Below are 19,775 nucleotides of genomic sequence, written 5' to 3' on the forward strand. Positions count from 1 at the left end.
AAGTATTGTAAATTAAAATGAAAGGTGATGATCAGATTGATAGCTTGAGGAATTATTGTAAGAGTGGCTCAAAGAAATAAGAAGAAATAAGATTATAGTAGGGACCTGAAGCAGAAAAGAGAAGGCACTGTAGAAAAGATGCAGGGCAAAAGATCATTCATGACTGGGAGCTCAGAAAAAAAGGAAAGCAGTGTAGCAATAGAAAATAGATTTCAGTGTGTTTACTTATCCATATTACTGAAGTTGTGGGCACTGGACAAGATCCTGTTGCACTAAACTTTTCAGTTGATGCCTGGATATGTGACAGAGCTCCCCTTGTTTTCTACTAATTTCAGTGACAGCTATAGTAGTGTAACTCCTTAGAAGAGCAAGCTGTGGACTTTTATTACCTGAAAGCCAAGGTCAAAACTCATGTTTAGATTTGCATGAATAAATGCAGAAGCAGTATACCCAAGTACTGGTATGAATCTTTTTCACACAGTAATTGCACTTTCTCCTCACTGAAAACATTTTCCTGTGCATCAACAAAATAGCCATTTATAAGAAGTAAAGAAAATGTTACAGACTTCAATTTTGAAGAGAGATTCATTGAACAGCAGAGGGCTAAATGGTAATTGCCAATATTAAAAAAAAACAAAACCAAAAATGAACAACATAGGCAATAGTGTCCCTTCACCCCACTGGTCAACTTAAGAGTGATTAATAGTAGTAGAAACTCTAAAGATATAAATTGTAGTAATTCTATCTTCCTACAAAAGTAAATTCTTGACAATAAAATATTTCCACAGTATTTCTTACTGCAGATGTTTGGTCTTTTAGAGCTAGGTCACAGATACCTCAGCTCTTCAAATTTATTGAATATGCTTTGGAGATTAATTTGACCAGAGCAAACTGATGGATACAAGCAACTTAAAGGATTGCTTGATGTGTAGCTACTTTCTCTTTCATTTCTTTACCTCCCCTTTAAATGTCTTGGTAATTGTTTCTGCGTCTGCAGCGTCCATAATGATAAAGGAGGTAGAGCAGGACAAGGTCAATAATGAACAACAAGCCAACAGCAACATCAAATCCAATAAAAATATCTGTGAAGGAAACACAATAAAGGAAAAGGGAGTTAATGAAACACATACATGTATATAATTTTAAAGACCGAGATAACAGTCTAATTACAAATATGTACAATGGAAATATAGTTACATTTTGTTTATATTTCTGTCAAGATCACATGGTCTGCATTTACTGATGTATGCAACATAAGTATAAAAATATATAGTTCCATCCTGGAAATGCATAGCTAGCTTCCTGTGCATGGGTAAACCTTACTCCTTGGCTTTCACAGGGCAAGTTAATGTAGTTAATGCGAACAAGGAGTTTCATGAGGGATTAGCAAAACACTGAATATATGCAGGAAGGGGGAAACACCAGGGCTCTGGAAAATAGCATGTATTGCCTTGCCCTTCACTTCCCTCCTGGAAATAATATTCAGGCAGGAACAGGTTATCAGCTGTCAGTAGTCCGAGGCAGATAGCTGCTCTATGTGCATGGATCAGCTGCACTCTGTCTGTACAGTGGAGGTTAAGGGATCCTCAGTACATATGCCAGAAATACAGATGCATCAGTCTTACAGTGCACGTGCCAGCCATTTTTGCTTTGCATCTACAGAAGGCCTGATGCATCCAACATACACAGGACTCCTTGCGTAGCACCCACACCCATACTTCTGTCAGACATTTTCAAGTGGAGCTCTAGTTTTGGCTGTGGCCTTTAGATAGCTCTTTATGTGAGCATGCTAATAATAGTACTGCCTTCACACTGGTGGGCAAGTCTAATCTTCACATTTTCAGATAAATTTCATTCCTTTTGACGTTCCCTGTCTATAGTAAAGCTGGTCCACACTTGTTAAAGGGAGATCTAGTTATTGTGTAAAAGGTACAAAGTTTGGAGCTATTGATACAATTTCTGCCTCTGTCTTATGTAGAAAATACAGAGATGTTACACTACCTTTCATTTTGTCTTTCTTCCCACATTCTTTTGACCAATTTTCTGTAATCACAGGAGAAACTAGTTCAGCAAACTTCTCAAGTGGACAAGAAGAGGTGCATCCTGGCAGAGTGAGTAGGTAAGGATCTTTTGAAGAGTCGTTCCGATAATGCATTTCAATGCTATATCGCCTGATTAACAACATTAAAAAGATTTTTTTAAAAAAGTTTTTAAATAGAAGGTTTCCTATTTAGAGAGAGAATGTTGGAAATAGGCTCTAACATCCTACTCTAAATTCTGTTCTTCAAGAAAGGAGGCTTTGTGAAAGACATCTGCAATGCCAAAGCTGGTTACATTACTGCACAGATCACCAGTTAGCTCAAAAGGTCCTTTTGAAGGCTCCTTGAATGGCAACAGCACCAGGCTCTTCTAAGCCAACTGGTTTACCCTGGGATTTATGAGATGTCTTGGAAATGTTGTGGCTATCATTTTTATTTTACCATTTACTTCCAGCTGGTAAGGCCTGTTTTCCTCTTCGTTGTATTTTTCAAAGCACACAGATGCATGTACATCCAGCAAAATGTAATTTTCCCTAGTTTTAATATAAGTTTGTGCCTGTGGGGTGCTCAGTGAAGTATCAGTTTAAAACGAATTGGTATCATCTCGTCACAGTATTTGAGAGGAAAATGAGTTTGGGGAAGTGGGAACCAAATTCCAAACACTCCTTGTTCTTGCATAAATGAGGAGATACTTGCCCACTGCTTTCTTGATAGAGTTCAAAGAACTGGCAAGCAGCATATGGTGGCAGTTTTCCATTGAAAATATTGAGAGCAATCTGGAGGGCCCCAAGTGTGGTGTCATGCTATTGGAAAAAAAAAATCCATCCTTGAAAGTCAGTTAAGTCAACTACCATTTATCCAGAGTAATGAGACAAGAGAAGAAAGGGAGTGGAAATCAAGATAAAACAAAACCTATGTAAATTTAACCATAAAAACATATTCAGTATATTCACCATTGGGAAAATCTCAACAGTTTTCTCCACCCAGCAGGAGGCATTTCCAAAGAGTTACCACAATTTGTGTCTTACACCATCTGTCAATATTTTGGAGACAGAGATACTAAGAAAAAAAGATGCAGTTTGACAAATAAATCTAGTTTTTCAGTGCATTTTGCTGCTCCTTTTGGTTTGAAGGTCAGATTAAGGCAGTATAAGGTAATATATCCTATGGCATTTCAAGTGAAGATACAAGGGGTTTTTTATAAAGTTTTTTATAAAGCCTCAGTTTGGCTTCTATTTTAATGGTTTTTTTATAAAGTATACAAGACAAATTGTTTTGTACAAAGACTATTCTGCTCACCTCCAAATACGCTCCAGAACTTCTAAAATTGTTGTTCCTTCTGTTTGGATTTATACGATAAAGCCTCAGTTTGGCTTCTATTTTAATGGAATGTTACCCACCCATCTGCATTCTCTTCCTGTCCCCATTATTGTTCCCTTTGCAGGGTATCCCAGGAGGAGGAACTGAAGGAAGGAAGTCCAAACACCTTGATGCCTAAATTTTGCAAGCATCTTTATATACATATTTGCTGGGCTTATTTATATTATAGTCTAACAGCTACATTTTAATTATTTTCAGCATCTGGAACTTGTTAGACTGATCAGTTTCAAAAATAAGACTATACGTGTCCCCAAGGGATTAAAGCAGCAGTGAAAATTCTGGATGGACTTCTTCCTTTTCAAAAAGACTATAGTAGGACTAAAAAACACACAGAAAAGGCAGCAAGAAAGTTCTAAGGTATCAAGTGGTTTCTGTATCAGGAAAAATGGAAGAGGTGTGACAGAAAATAATAAATTCATGAGTGACCCAGGAAAAGTGAATAAAGAATGTCTGTTCCTGGTTCCTCACAGTAGAAATGGTAAAAAGAGCTAAATCAATATTAAGTTTAAAAGAAAAAAAAAAAGGAAGTACTTTTTTTCTTTTAACACAGAAGTCATTGCCACAGGATATTGCAAAAGCCAAAAGTATAAATGCATTTGAAAAGTTATTAGATAAATTGATGGAAGAAAGTCTGTCAAGAGCTATTAAACACACAGACACAGACTCTGTCTCAGGAAGTCCCTAAGCCACAGATTGCTGGAAGCTTGTCTCAGGGGAAGCATCACTCTGTGCTGGCATTATTCTCACATTCTTCCCTGCTGTTGGCCATTGTTAGAAACGGAATAATGAATGAGCTAAGTGGATCTTGGTCTGACCCATATGATCTTCTTCATCCTCTAACACAAACAAGCAAGAAAGAATCCACAGCTCTATCATCCCTTTCTAAGCAGCGGAAAGGTTTGGAGGTGCAGCTGAAGTTCTGCTATGTGCCAGCATATCTAGATTCAGAGCACTTCAGGAAAGAAGTAACTTACAGAAACTATGCCATTAAGTTGCAGAAAAAATGGGTGATAAAATACATAGATTTCTTTACCAAACACAATTTGACTGAAACTGAGGTATGATCCATGCTCCTGCTGTGTTTTTTTACTGACTGATGTTCAGTTTGTTAGCTGAATTGAACTGTATTATATTATTCTTTCATTTAACTTACAGGGAGACTCTGATTATTCTTTTTAGTAAAATCATAGCAAGATTTATAAAAGATTAAGATACTCACTGCAGAGTAGACCTCCATTTTTCTTTCTTTTGAAGAATTAGCAGCTTTTTTAATAGTATTTAAAATAATATTCACAAGGACACCTTAAAAAGATGGGAACAAGGAAGGTGAAAATGAAGATACGATATTTGCATAGGAACAAAAAAGGCAAAAAAATTTGAGTATCAAATAGAAGATATTTACTCAGGCCTCATACTCATTTTTTTACTTTGCTACAAGTTCATAACTAAAGAGAAGATATTACAGAGGTGAAGTATATCATTTATCATTCAGGTGAGGTGAAGTGGCGGGCTTTACAGAAATCTAGAGCTATCCTGAGAATTGAGGCTAATAACACTTCCAGTTTTGTTATGCTGACAGCCTCTCTCCATCACTTTCTGTCTGTTTGGAGTGTTGCAATAGTGACAACTGTGCTAGCCTCTGCCTCTCGAGGTGCTGAAGAAATATTTTTAACAGTTTACTTCCAACAAGTCACACAGTATCAATTCATTTTTCAAAAGCTCTTTCTTCATACCAGAGGCATTATTAAGCCAGTGGGATAAGGACAGAAGAAATTCCCTGTAGCACAATTTATACCATTCCAGGGAAAGAGGGTGTAACTGGTATGCCCATGAACACTAGAAAAGAAGTCCTGACCACATGATACAGCCAGCTACCAGCTAGTGGGCTTTAATGCAAGTCTGAGCATGTAATTACTATATGGCTTGATCCAGTGATGTATATGCCTAGATGATGAGGCTGCTAGTAATTCTTTACTTAGGTCTAGACTGCAGGGTAGGTACATTGCAAAGCCTATCCCCAAACGGTCCAGCCTGCAGACATTCAAGCTCACTTGTTTGGGTTTCCTGCTCAAGAATATCTGGGGATCATATGATAAATGCCTGGGTTGTGTCCTGAAGTAATCTCAGAATGTGCCTAACCTATTTACCCCAGTTTTGGCACTAAGCAGTAGTCATAGTTCTTGCAGTATAGATGTAACTTGAATCTCTCATCTTCTATTCTGATCAGACTGTTTTAGAGCAGCTTTATATTGGTCTCTCAGAAAGCTACCAATGTGTTCCCAAGGTTTTGGCACAATCCACAACCAGTACATCAAAGGGCAAAACAAAGATCAGGAAATAGAATACATATTGGAAAAACAGAACTTAAACTTAATCTAACCTAATATCAGACAAGTAATGATCATGAGGGCTTGATTTTTTCCCTTGGATTTCTATAATCTGGAATAACTAAAGACATTGATGTTTACACCTTGTTTCAATATTTCATCCATGCAAATGCCAGTGTTCAGTACATATTTTATTGCTTAACATGACATCCAATGTCCATAGCTACAAATCAATTCTGTATCAATAATTTTGCATGAGTAAGGTGACAGGATGTTACATGTTATCATAAGCATTGTCTCCTCTGTTCTGAGGTATGCATTTTTTTATTTACCTCCTTGTAGTCGTGATTTCTCTTCTGTTTTATAAAGCCCAAATAGCGATAATAAGGACAACTCTGCCAGTTTTTCCATCTTGTCGATTACATCTTTGGTGGCCCATACAGGGAGAGTGTAATTGTGAATACCCTAGTAATAAAGGAAAACAAAATAATGTTTTTTTCTTCTACTAGTTTCCATCATCCTATTGCCCAGCCTCACAATACTACATTTTGACTCTCTAAGTCTGTCCTGCAATTTTTTGCCCAATGCGATTTCAGTCATCAGCATGGCCTGAAATACACTTCGTGGGAATGGGGATCAGCCTGAAGTGGGTGAATGGGAGGAGGGGAAACACCTGTCTGAAGGAGATCCCTTGTAGGTATAATGTGTTCTTGCTATAGAGATAGATGGTTTTGGTTTTGCTAGTGTGAAGGTTTGCAAACACATGTCTTTTCCTTTTATCTGGGTCTTCAGTGTATAACCTAGCTCCAACTTTCCTTGTTTTTTCCATACGGTTGTCCAGATAGCAGTTCCATCACTGGCCATTTACATCTCCAGTCATGTAAGAGTGACAGTGTCTTATAGTGTTTAAGTGCCTCAGTGTGTGGAGGATATGTTCAACAGCCTTCATGTGCTGCTAATGACTGGGGCCAAATGAAATCATCCCATGCTTGGGAGCAGTCTGATTTTATTCACTGGTAGCAATCATGATCTCCTAATTTTCTAACTGATACATCATAACCTTATCTCTCATTTTCAACATCTAAGTATGTTGATGCTTACTTGTTGATAGGTTAAAACAAATAATTTAATTTTTCTGTTAAAAATAATAAATATGTCCTAGGCAGCATGCTCAAATAATTCTATAGCAGTATATTGGCAAGGAAAATGAGGGAATAAAGCAAATGGATTTCGGTACCAGTTCTTTGGGATAAAATATCAAATGGAAACAACAGTTTCCTAAACTGTAGGATATGTTTTTGGGTTATCTTTTACCAATGCACTAAATTAAAATTTAGATTCAAATTAAAAAAAAATCCAGAAGAGAAGGCATCTCATTCCTATGAAACCGCATTGCCATGGTTTAATTTAAACCCGAATTAGGAGTTATATTCTTTCCTGAACTCTATTGCCATATTATTACCTCACAGAGTAGAGTATCATATGTATTCCAGAGCTGGAAATTGTCCAGTATTTTAAGATGATTTAGTTCAAGTCCTGTGTTAACTGCCATTGTTTGTAAAAAATCCTAGGGGGAAAAAAGTAGAAATATACCACAAATACTCAATACATATGGAACATATATGCATACAGATTCATTAGCACTCAACCTGGCAACACAGTAGTGTTGAATTTTTACATGGGTGAAACCCTTGTAGTGGAAGATTTTGGTTGCAGATTTTGTTTTAAAACCATTTCAAGATACTGATCTGTATTTCAGATATGGCTTTTTCGTAGCCCTGCTATGGAAAAGCTTGGTGCTCTCTCTCTGCCGTGCTCTTCTCTCCCTCTTCTGACTGCTCCAGGAGGCAACCTCAGTCACCTCAAGCCTTCAGATATAAGGGAAAAGCAACATGAGAAAAAAGATGAGGAGAAAACAGAAAATTAAAGAGAGCTGAGGCAAATATTCAGGATGAGACAAAAAGAAAATGAACAGAAAACAGAGTTTTCCTTCTGCCATTAAAAGGGAGCTGAATAATAGTTCCACAACAAGTTCCATGAAGTAGTAGTTCCACAGCAATTCCTGTAGCGATTCTTGCTGCGTGCTACCACAGAAGAATAAAGGCACTCCTTAATATCCCTTATTCCCATGTTAACTTTTTCATATGAGTACCTGAGAGAGAGGATAGCTATGAAGTCATAATTCACCTCCCATTGCAGGTGAGTGAGGCTGACCAGAGTAGCCGAGCTAGCAGAAAGTTAGAAATAACAAAAAAAGCTGGATTTAGCCCGAGTAGTAAACCTGAAGTGACTTTGAGAAATGTGTACAGATGCAGTCAGGGTATGAGGAACATGAGACCACTATTCTGTTTGTACAGTAGTGCTATTACAAAGTGCATGGTAGGCAAAAAAGAGAGCTGCAGTAACCACTATCTAGAGCAATTATTACGTGCAAAAACATGGTTGCTTGAGGCAGTTATACCATCCATGTACCTACATCCTGCTGCAGCACTAGAATGGGAAATTTTGAATCTCTCTGAAGATGTGTATCAGGGCCAAAACAGAAGCATGTCTTGTGGTGGATCCAAAATGTATCTCAGAGAAATTTACATAAGTCTGTGTGTTTACCTGGTTGGGCTTCTTTTAGTTCTCTCTTGTAGTGTCAACTTCAGAAAGTCAGAGCAGGAAGGCATAAACCTTCTGAAGCTTCAGATTTATCAGATTTTTTAGAATTGGTTTTGTGTTATCCTGTAAAACTGGAAATTGCTGCATCCATAAATTTCTTCTCAGATCACAGAGCTTCAATTTTATGCAGCTCTAAATAACCTCAGAAAATTGATGTTAGATTCACATTTTAAAAGATTGATATAGAGAAGTATGAGAAATGCATAAGCATATCAAGCACACTTTTTGATTGCATTGGCCTAAATTTCTGATTTTAAGAGAGTCCTCAGGACTTTTTTTTTTTATTATATTTTGCATTTTGGCAAAAGGAAAAAATGCAATTCCATAGCTTCTACATCTTAGTTACTTTCCTTCTTAGATTTTTGTTTCCTTTTTGTTTTATCTTACCATGTATGGTTGTATTCTCTTTTGAAATTCACTAGATGTTTGTGTTTCATTCTCAAGTTCATCAAAACGGGGACAATCAGGCAGAGGAAAATACAGGCTCTGAAACAAGAGAATTAAAACTTAGAATAGTTCTAGAATTAATCAACACACCTCTAGTTTTCCTGTTGCTGAGATTGATGGTGTAATATTTGTTAGGTAGATTCATGGCCTGCACTACAGATACTCCATAATGGTTTGTTTGGGTACCTTGTCCATGAGTTAAGTTAACATAAGCAATGTATTGTGGTAACTTGACTTTTCAGTGGCTACTTGTGGCTTGATTTCCCTCAGTTTAACTGATTTTGGCTAAAAGCAATTATGCATGTCTGTCAGGGGGTTGCTTTGAGAAAAAAAAAATCAGAATCCATGATCAGGAATTTTAAAAAGCTGCCATTTCCCTCTTAATTTCTGAACCCACCTGGCACTGGAATCTGAGTTGCTTCTGCATCTACACATCCTGCTTTCATCTCTTGGAGGTAAGCAGTGTATTAAGATAAGCATTTTAAGTACCACTTGATGGACAGAACTCAAAACAAGAGTGACAAATAAATTGTGCTCCTGAACTATCAAAAAGCTATGACCGTAATGATGCTGTTGTTGTTTAGAGATATGGTTCACTTTTAATAACTCCAAGTATATGCGTTATGAAGTCACCCGATTGTACGTATTTTTGACCTAGCACTAATATTTCCCCCATACTGTGACTTAGTACACAGTGGAGAAATTAACTTCCACATCTATGGCTTAAGTATGTGCAAGAAGGTCTACTCTGTCTTGGGCTGAACATTAGCAGACTGCACTTCTGGTGCTCCTCTTTTCTCTTTGCAGCAGCCACCAACTGACGCTAGCTTTCTCTTGGACAGATTTCCAAGGGTCCATTTTTTTTCTGTAACACCAGCACACTGCAGGGTGAAGGTTCAAAGCTGCACTATGAAACCGGGGACTGTTTAATTACACAATAACAAATGTTTCTCCTGCTGTATGGCTTAATTATCCCCCTTTAGGTGTTATTAATTAAGCCACTCCCTTTGGCCTCATTAAGAAGTACTCAGTACTGTTGCCTGTCAGGTCTTGGTAGATCTCAGTGGCTGAAAAATAAACTGTGATTAGTTCGGTTTTTTTTTACAGGATTGTACTTGGCCTCAATTTCCTACTTTGTGTTGCTTAGGGCTTCAAAATACCCTCAAACATCTGCTTTGTTTAACAAGGGAACAATGTCTTTTTCCAGGTGGTTTACATATTTAACAGGAATTTTGAGTTGCCAAAGGGATGTGTTTCTGTGAAACATCAATACCCACTCCTGAAGCAACTGCAAAAGTGATGAGGTACTAGAGATTTCTACAAATGAATTTACCTTCTCCAAATAGATTATTGCACTGCACTGTGATTCCCTTAAGGGCTTTGAGGTGTCATTAGGCCAAAGCTCAAGGTCTGTCTGTTTTGATGCTTTTTCAGTCTTCTGGTAAAAGAACTTCCACTAGTGTCCCAGATTCAACTATTAGTAACAGCATTCTTTTCTGCTGAGGGACGGAGTCAAATTTCAAGCTGAATCACATTGTACCTAATCCAGTTTGTGGAAACCCTTTCTCTCTGTACCCACTTTCAAGCATGTCCTCTAAGAATGGAGGAATGCCAATGGGAGGCAGATGCAGTCACCCTGTAATGACAGAATCAATCCTCTGATGTTGGTGACTGGACAGACAGTTATTTAATAGGATGTTTGTATACATTTCCTTAAAGTCAACTTCTGTCCTCAAAGACAGAAGAAAATTATCCTTTCTGTCATTACATTCAATAACTTTTTGTCCTTGTTCAACACACTGTTCCTTACACAGTTTTTGTCACAGGAGCCAGTGAAATTAAAATCTAAACCTGAGTCAGCTAGAGAGAGCTACATATAGTAAAACTTCTACAAGACCTATTATTCGGGTAGGTCTGCTCTAATAAGAGCCATGAACCACAAGGGAAGTGCTAGGGTTTCATTACATGTTTGTATAGCGCTGAGCATAAAAGGGATCTTGTCTGTAATTAGGCTGCCTAAGTGCTACCAGAATAGGAAAGTAATAATTGAGAGGTCATTACAGCAGCTGGTGAAAATTCCATTCTTTGAATAAACTATGAAACAAAATTGCCAAGAAGGGCAGGTCTGTCTAGCTGATTGGTGTTTAGAAAAGCACTTTTTCTCTAGAAGGTTTTAGGGCGATTTCCCTATGATACTGTCCAAAAGTGTCCTTGCCAGGAGAAATGTTAGAGCTATACCTTGAAAAAAAAGGTAGTGTGGACGACAATTCAGGTATTCTGCAACTATGCAAGGAACATTTTCATGCAGCTGTTACAGTTGACCTATGACATGTTTGTGAGCCAGTAGCTGCAGTTGATGATTTCTCTTAGGCTGAATTAAAAAATAATAGAAAATATTTTTTAGCTTTCCTCCCCCCTTTTTTCTCTCTTTTTTTTTTTTTTTTTTTTTTTTTGCTTCTGGGAAAGTGTAAGGCATTGTAGAAACTGCCCATCCAGTACTCACCTGATCTGTTGATTTTTGTAAAATATGAACTGGAATGGGTTGCCAGAGAAGCTCAGGGTTCCAGATTTGCCTGCTGGTTGGTGGATAGAGGCCAGAAAGGTATGACTGGGCACTCATAATGGTACGATCATATTCTGTACTTTGGATGTAAAACTGAAGATAGAATGGCAAAAAAATTAAAAATAAAATGGAAACAATAAAAATAATAAGGAAATTTTACCCAACTAATCAATCCTGCTTCTCATTTTCAGTTTTATGTTTTTGCATAAAGTCAAAACAGTGAAACCATCACTCTGCTTCCTAGGGCCCTACTTCATTTGCATAAATGGAATTGCCAAAGCATCTTTCAGTTTGGAATCTAGCCCTCAGACTGAACTAAGAATAAGAAAGCATGATTTAAAAGATAGACGCTCTCCATCTTCTGAGATTCAGAGGAACATTGATACATGTAGATGTAGCACTTAGTGACATGGTTTAGTGGTGGACTTGGCAGTGTTAGATTTATGATTGGACTCAATGATCTTAAAGGTCTTTCCCACCTAAATAATTCTATGATCCACCTGCTATACCTCAGGAATGTAGGCGCTTAAAACCGTAAGCCTTTTGTGGAAACATGGCAAAGCTATGGTCTTTTATGCCTTCCTACCAATGCATCCCTCATGTGTAGACCAAAATGGTAGTGTTACCTTCCCCACAGTGGATCTGTACCATATGACAAGCATATCCAGACAAGTGTTAGACTTCTCTTTAACAGGATGAAGTATGTGAGCATAGCCCACCACATGGCTGGATATGCATTAAGCTTTCAACATCTTAGAGCAATACTGTACAGCTGTTCAGTCCAGGAAAACTGGGCAGTGGAAGACCTGAACTGAAAGTTAGACTTTAGTCTATGTTTTTACCTTGACATAAAAGCCTGACGTTCAAAAATGTTCTTCTATTACCTTATTTTTTTCCATTAATGAAATGAATATGATGATGTGCTTTTATCTAGCACTAGTCCATAGTTCTGCTATACCAGAGAGAAGTCCTCCAGACAGTTCTGCTATATACCTCTTTCCTATTGTATGTGCTGTTCAAAAAGTTGGAATATCTTTCCCTCGTGTACTGGCCAAGTTCAAACAGCTGCTGCATTCCAGTCTGCGAAGCAAACATATAGACAACTATTAGACTAAACTGGCTGGAGAATCTTAATGTAGAAGTTTCTCTTCTCTCTTTTTTGTTCTTAGCAGTCAGTTTTTAAGTGATCATTAACCATTTGTATAATGTACTGTATATATTGTAGGTGATCTAGAATTTTTAACAGAAATACTCATTTATATCTATGAAAAAAGGGCACATTCTGAAATGGTAACTACTACAGGAACGGCAATGGGCCTGATTTTGTGCAAATACTGTTTCCACAGTGCTGTAGCTCGTCAGACGCTCCTGGAGTTATTCATGATCACCATTGCTATTTACAATGTGTCTCGGTTAGTGACAGCTATGAAAGGATTATTTATAACAATAACACAGTATTTATTAATGTAATTGCTCTGCTAATTGATCAACCTGATAAATCTGTGGCTTGTGTTTGATGCCTTAAGTAATGTTCTTCCATCTTTGCCTTGGTGCACCTGCAGTTGTCTTAGATTGCACGTTGTCTTTTCTGTTATTCATTTCCAAAGCTGTGAGCTGAACTTGTTGACTTTTAGCTATCGGAGAAGTACATTCTTACTACTGTTGCTAAAAAGTTAATAAAACAGCAAAAAACTCTCAAAAAAATCTGTGCCAAAGCCAAAACTTTTTTCTTCTTAAAACATAAGCTATGTACCTGGGGGGTAGTAACGTATTGTCTGAGTGTCTGAATATTACATTTCTTTCAAGTGTCACTAAATGCTGAACTGTCTCTGATTCATGCTTCTGCATCATGATAAAGTATTATTAGGAAATACATTGGCCTCTCTGCTCCAGAATACCAAATATATATTTTGTATATACCAAATATGCCAGAATATGCCAAATAGAGTCAAAAAGCTAAGGCTTGTTAAAATGCCAGAGCAAGAAGTAGGTTCAGTGCATCATAGTGAAACTGTGGGCAGAAAGCAGCCTTATTAGAAGACACATTGTCCCCAGAAGCAGCCTCCTCCTGCAAGACTTCCCTTGTTTTGTGAGTAAGTGGTGGCCATGATGAGGGCCCAGTGCTTAATGGTCATTAGAGCTTCATCAATGTTAAGGGTATAGACAATGTTTAAACTTACTATTTATTTGAATGCAGACACGCTATTAGTAAGCTATGGCTTTTAAGAAGGTAGTTATAAAACTATGATGAACAAGATTTCAATTTAACAGTAGTTTGATGAATAATGTTGCAAAAATATTTATGAATTACAGGCTATTGCTAATACTAACTATCAGTATTTGGGATTTGCTAATGTTTCTGAGACATACATAAAACAAATCTACTCACTTCCTATTTTAGTAGCATATATAAGTTCTTCTAAGAAAGTCAACATACCTTGGTAAGTTGTCCAAATCCCTGGGGCCATTCACTTTCTTTGTGTAGATCAGTTGGAAAGTTTACAATTGGTGTTCGGTCACCATGTCGGAAAACCTAACAATATTACCAATAAAAACTGAGTTAATTACTGTTAACCTTCCTTTCTTACCTAGCTAGAAGTCAAGCATATATTGTACTTCCTGTGCCATTTTTCAAATGAAAATATTGGAGAGTCTGGGTACATTCTTTACCCACAAGAATAGGTATAACTCTATAGGAATTTAGTGAGCATAAGCCTGATGAGTCAAGTATGTCATGTGTGGGCTTAGAAAAATGAAGTCCACAGAAGTTTCACATGAAATGAAATGCTGGAATTCACAGGGCTTCAGACAATCTTGCAGGACGCCAATCCAAACTGTTGTAAAAGTTACTTTTGCTTGTATTACTGTTCACATAACCAACCTTATTCCTGACTTTGCAGAATTTTTATGACAATGTGGAAGCATGATATATTTGTTCATAAAATTACATAATACCTCTGATATATAGCTTGATTATAGTTAATGCTCTCTATTGCGTCATTAAGCCACATCATTCTCGCCCAAACATCAGGGACGTTTGTACACGCTACTTAGTTTGCCACTCCCACTGGGAGATGTTTTATGTTTATATTTTTCAAAGTAAACACAAGCAGTGTGGCTTAATGTTTTAATTACAACACACACCCTTTTCATCAGTCTTCTATACTAATGTGCAAAAACTTGTGCTAGAGCAGGTACTTCAAGAGATGGAAAATACTATCCTTTAAAGGCAAATATAATTGAATTTCTCCCCTTGTTCATTTCCTACAATAGACAGCAAGGTTTTCTAGCATAGATGTTACCACTAGAACCATGTAGAAAATTGCTTTGCTAGTTGAATTTCATTGAAAATGTGTCCAGCCTGTAATAAATGTTTTTCAGCAAATCAAGGAGGTTTTTTCACCACCATTAACATGTTGATCAACATGAAACTGCACACTTTCAAGAAAAAAAAGCACCCTTTTTTATGAGTTCAAGTACAGCAAAATAGTTCATAAAATCTTTCTTAAATATTTTAATTTTGCTTCTCTATGCAATTTTTAATTCTATACTTGTCCTTTCTTACTAATCTGGAATCTTAGTTGGTTCTTTGTAATAATTTCTCAGTGCACCTCTAGTGAACAGGAGAATAGGTAAGGAGCTACGTTGTCTGGTGATTGATTCAGTTGCATGCAAAAAAAATGAGTGAGGAGGACTTTTGTGTCGCTACTTATTTCCTTAGTGTTTTGACATGGTGTCATAAATAGGTGCAGGTAGGATTCATTAGCTTTTCTGGACATGCTGATACCTCTGTAAAGAATGAAGACTAAATTCCCAATTACAATGTAGCTGCATACTTTCTTATATTAACCAGCTTCAGAGAAAAGCATTTTTATGAGTAACTGGCAGTTGCTCAATCTGATTGACGTGGTTAAGTGACTGGTTTTTTTAGGCAATAGATCAACACTTGGCCAATAATATGCCCTTTGTACTAGTGAAAAATTACTGAAAATGTGTTAGATTTTGAATACTGGTTTATGATGCTTTATGCTTAATGTGCAACATAACCCTCAGTGTGTACTTCACTGTCACAACAGACAACCCTTAAAAACTTTCATTAAGCCAGAAGAGAGCAGCACTTTACCTGAAGAGATGTAAGAAGACAGAGATCAAGATCAAAAGATACTCAAAAGTACGTGGGAGCAGGAGAAGTAAAGAAAAATATTTTCTTCCTTTGTAACTTTAAGAAAAGGAAGCATTGAAGGATGTTATCTTCTAAAAAGCAGCACAGCTTCTTTAAGTCCACACAAAATAGAAAAAAGTTCAATTCCTTGTTTACACTTCTGCATCTTCATTGCACAGTGATATATCAATATGATATTAACACTAAGTTGGACGTACCAAGAAAGCAACAAATATATCTAAGGGCAGAACCCTGGTTTTAGGAATTAAGGGACTAAGCTTCTCAGCCAACTGTTTTTTTCATTCATTTGTGCTCAAATCTCCTTTTTCTTGCCACTTCTGAAAATGACCTTTCTTCAGTTGCAGTTGGAAATGAAACTATGACCTTATGAACAGCCACTTAACCTAAAAGACCAACTTGTTCAGGAATAGTCAGCTACATTTTAGGATACTTTTTTTTTTTTTTACTTTAAAACTTTAAGAAGAGCTTGTTTATTTGAAAGTTTTGTCTTTTTCATTAGGACACCTGATACTATTGGGCAAAGAAAATGTATCCCCACAAAACTTATCTTACTCATCAATATGTATTGCTCAACACTCATAATTTGGATTTTGTTAAAAAGTAGTTGATCTTTCAAATTCATTTAAAAATATGTGTGCTGCAGCATTTATTACTCCTGGCCTATGGATTGCCTTCCTAACCTTTCAGAAGACATAGAACATGGCAGGATGAGAGAAAAGGAACAAGGACGCATCATAAGAGGTGAAAAGACAAAAGAAGTAAAGAAGGAAGGATGGGCAAGGAAGATGTACAGAAAAAGAGCAAAGCATGCCTTTTTGGTGCATCATTTCAGCACTTTTATCTCAAGTGCTCCACCTCAATCAGTTCTCAAAAGCAACAGATGGATAGTTGCCAAATACCCTTTTATTCAACTCTAATACAGCTTGAACCTGATTTGGTATCTGGGATTCTCCCATTCATTCTTTGAAACTTTGTGAGGATGATCACTTCAGTCCAAAATGGTCACATGACATGGACTTTGACCAGCATTTGCTTCCCATGTTATCAGGTGAAAAATCATATTGGAGAAAAACTGGTGCAAAGAAGGTGAACTGAGAATATGGTATGTGTAATATAATATCTTCTTTCAGAAATGCCATGAATTACAGTGAATTATTTGTCTCTGAATAATAATGAGCCTCTTATAGACACTTCTATTGATAAACTTAACTTCAAACAAAGATTTCTTATTTTGAAGCCAGCAATAGAAAGGATGAAACGAGAGAGAAATGGACCAGTCATGCTGCCAGTTCAGAGAAACCACATATGCAGAAATACTGAGCATGTTTAGTCAAGATTTCAAATGGCTTGACTTGATTAGACAAATAAATAACATGTTCAGGCAACACTTCCTATCCGGAGTTACAACAAGAAAGACATGATGAAAGCACAGTACCTCATAAACCACACCTTTTTGTATATATGACAGGTAAAATGAGTGCCTGTGTGGAGCCAGAAGTTACAGGTCAGAACTTCTTTATTCAGAGACAATAAAACAGTATTTTATTTCTACTTGGGTACCCAATGGTCATACATATTTCCTATTTTCTTCTGTTATGTCTAGTTTAAATTCAGTGCACAAGAATTATGGTGAACGCTAATGCTTACATGTGAGAAAGAAAATTAAAATGGCTTTTTGACAAATTGGCTTGAATTAGAGCTTTTCAGCTAAAAAGACTTCTGGCCAATAATCAAAATGCACAGAGTCAGCATAAAGATGGAAATTGTGAGGACAGAGCAAGAATATAGCCAGTTCTAGAAGTGAACATAAGAGAATATTTATCTGTGTTTTCTTCCCTGAAGATATATTTTATATTGTGCAATTCTGTTAAGAAAGTTTTAAAACATCATTATGACATATTTTCACAATGCAGTAATACTCTCAGGTGAAAACATAGCAGCTGGAAAATGGCTAGTGAATTATCTCAGAAAGATGCCTTTCAGACTTACCTTGACTGTAGCCATACCCTCATTATATCCCATTATATCAGTGAAATGTTCTGAGGCCAATTCCTACCCTATTTATTTATGCTAGCAATTCTGTACCCATGAAAAATTCAAACAGTTAGTTCAGAAGGCAAAATTCAATTGAACAGACAGAAACCATGCCTTGAGAAAAGAGATGTATGTTGATAATAAGATTAAACCTACTATAACTTTTTAGGCAGATTGGTCAATCTCAGGAAAAGAATCAGGGATAAAAAGAAGACAGTTTCAATTAAATTTACCTATTATTTTAATATTTATTGTGATAAATTACCCTATAAATAAATAAAGTGGGGGTTTTGGGGGTTTTTTTGGTTAGGCGGGGAAGTTGGTTGCATAGCTGTGGTAAGCAAGCTGATTTTGGATAGGAAACTTCTACCTCCATAATGGTGAGCATTTCCTCTAATTCTTTCTGCAAAAGAATTACATTGCTTGTTAGAACGCAATGACAGCTGCAATTCAATAAAAGTCTCCTTCCCTTCAAAGAGTTAATTCTCCAAGGCCTGCTGACTGCCTCATTTCATCCATGTGTCCAGTTCTCCCTCTTATCATCGAAACAACATCTAGGTATATTGCCATATGCAGAATGTTACTGGAATTAGTGGTGAGTCCTGGCCGTGTGTAGTGTCTGACAGAGCAATAAGCCTCAGCAAAATTAGGAACTGGTTTTTCCTGTGCACTCTGGTCTCTCTCCAAGCGGCACATCTGCAATGCAGCCAATAGACAACTAGATATGAAATACTTTGTCTAGAGCTAGCTTATATATTTTGTATTCTTTGTACTTCTGTCTGTTATCTGTATGTGCACATAATGTCTCAAATAGAGGAAGGTGGGAGATGATCTTAAAATTCCTGTTTATAAACGTGAATTCTAATCCCACAACTTTGTATTGAAAATATCCCTTCAGACTAATTATTCTTTATCAGTATACCTCTTAATAAAAAAAAAATGAAATGAAAAGGACTATGATGCAACCTTCATGATCCAAACTATTTCATTGAATTAATCTCTCTTGGGGAAAGTGACACTGAAGTGCTGTTTAGTTACTTTAAAATAAGAACTGTCCCAGCAAAAAAAAACCCAATTACAGTCCATTTTCAACCTAACTGCAGTTAATGCAACATGTATCTCAAATCTCTATATAAAAATGCCCTTTTCTGTTTCTCAGTATTCTGCTGTGCCAATTCAGTTATTCTGAAATGGAAAATACTTTTGTTTTTGTGGTAACTTCTGTAAGCTTAAGCTTCCAAGCACAGAGAAAGTAGGCTATAAAATCTCCAGCTCTCAGACTGTGCATCAGAGTGTCAGCTAAATTGAACAAGAACAGGTAAGTGAGACCTCGGATCTCTTAACTCCTGAAGGGGTTAGGAGGTGAAAATTTTTAGATCTAGAGACATTTTCACCCTATTTAAGTAAAGTCCTGAAAACTCAGTAGGCAAAAGGGCAGCAGTAGTTTTTTTCTAAGTCTAAAAAGAGGAAAAGCAACTGCCTACCTTGTTTGATTAGACAGCCATATAAAATTCCCTGTAATCCCCACAACAAAATAGAAAACAAGTCTACTTACTACAACCACAAACTTCAGTTCTCTTTCTGCAGTAGTCTGTTGAAGCAGAATGAGGATAATATGAAAAGAAAAATACAGGATCCTAGATGGGTTGGGAAGCCATATCACTTCCATCCTGGCAAAGGATGAAAAAAGGCTTCGTAGCTCCAGCAGCTGCTCAGGCTGAACAGCCCAGATGCCAGGCAGTACTTTCAAAAGGGGTGGAACTGCTGCAGGTGAATTTCAAATCCAAGAGGAATGTTGTGTGACTATGCAACTAATTGCATTGCCCTTTGTTTTCAAATTACTGTTTACATTCTATTTCATCAACTCATAATTCAATTGCTTTTTCTCTGTGATATTTTCCTCTTTTGGAGTGTAAAGATGAGGTTAAAATACGAAGGAGTTGCTAAGCATTCCTAGTGTTTCAACCTACCTCTTCTGTTTCCACTTCTCAGGGCTTGGAATTTTTCCAGACTGTAGCATGGCCACATGGATGAACTCAGAACCAAGCGCCAGGCAACACTGTTTCTCTTTTTTCTTTGCTTCTTAGTTAGTTCCCTTTTCAGCTTCTCTCCCTTCCTTTTTTCTTTCCTCTTCTACG

At 37.0% G+C, this 19,775-nt stretch overlaps 1 protein-coding gene across 1 annotated transcript; it reads right to left on the reverse strand.

Moving 5' to 3' along the window:
- Nucleotides 1–963: 963 nt before the first annotated feature.
- On the reverse strand, nt 964–19,306 carry ACP3 (acid phosphatase 3). Its single transcript, XM_010176764.1, has 11 exons — nt 19,193–19,306; nt 13,858–13,953; nt 12,414–12,500; nt 11,361–11,513; nt 8,798–8,896; nt 7,209–7,313; nt 6,079–6,211; nt 4,639–4,721; nt 2,736–2,842; nt 2,002–2,171; nt 964–1,082 (listed from the first exon to the last, which is right to left on the reverse strand). The coding sequence occupies exons 1-11, from the start codon at nt 19,304–19,306 to the stop codon at nt 964–966; spliced, it is 1,266 nt and encodes a 421-aa protein (XP_010175066.1).
- Between the last annotated feature and the right edge of the window lie 469 nt (nt 19,307–19,775).

The sequence above is a fragment of the Antrostomus carolinensis genome, unplaced genomic scaffold (genome assembly GCF_000700745.2).
Source record: "Antrostomus carolinensis isolate BGI_N321 unplaced genomic scaffold, ASM70074v2 scaffold7231, whole genome shotgun sequence".
NCBI lineage: Eukaryota > Metazoa > Chordata > Aves > Caprimulgiformes > Caprimulgidae > Antrostomus > Antrostomus carolinensis.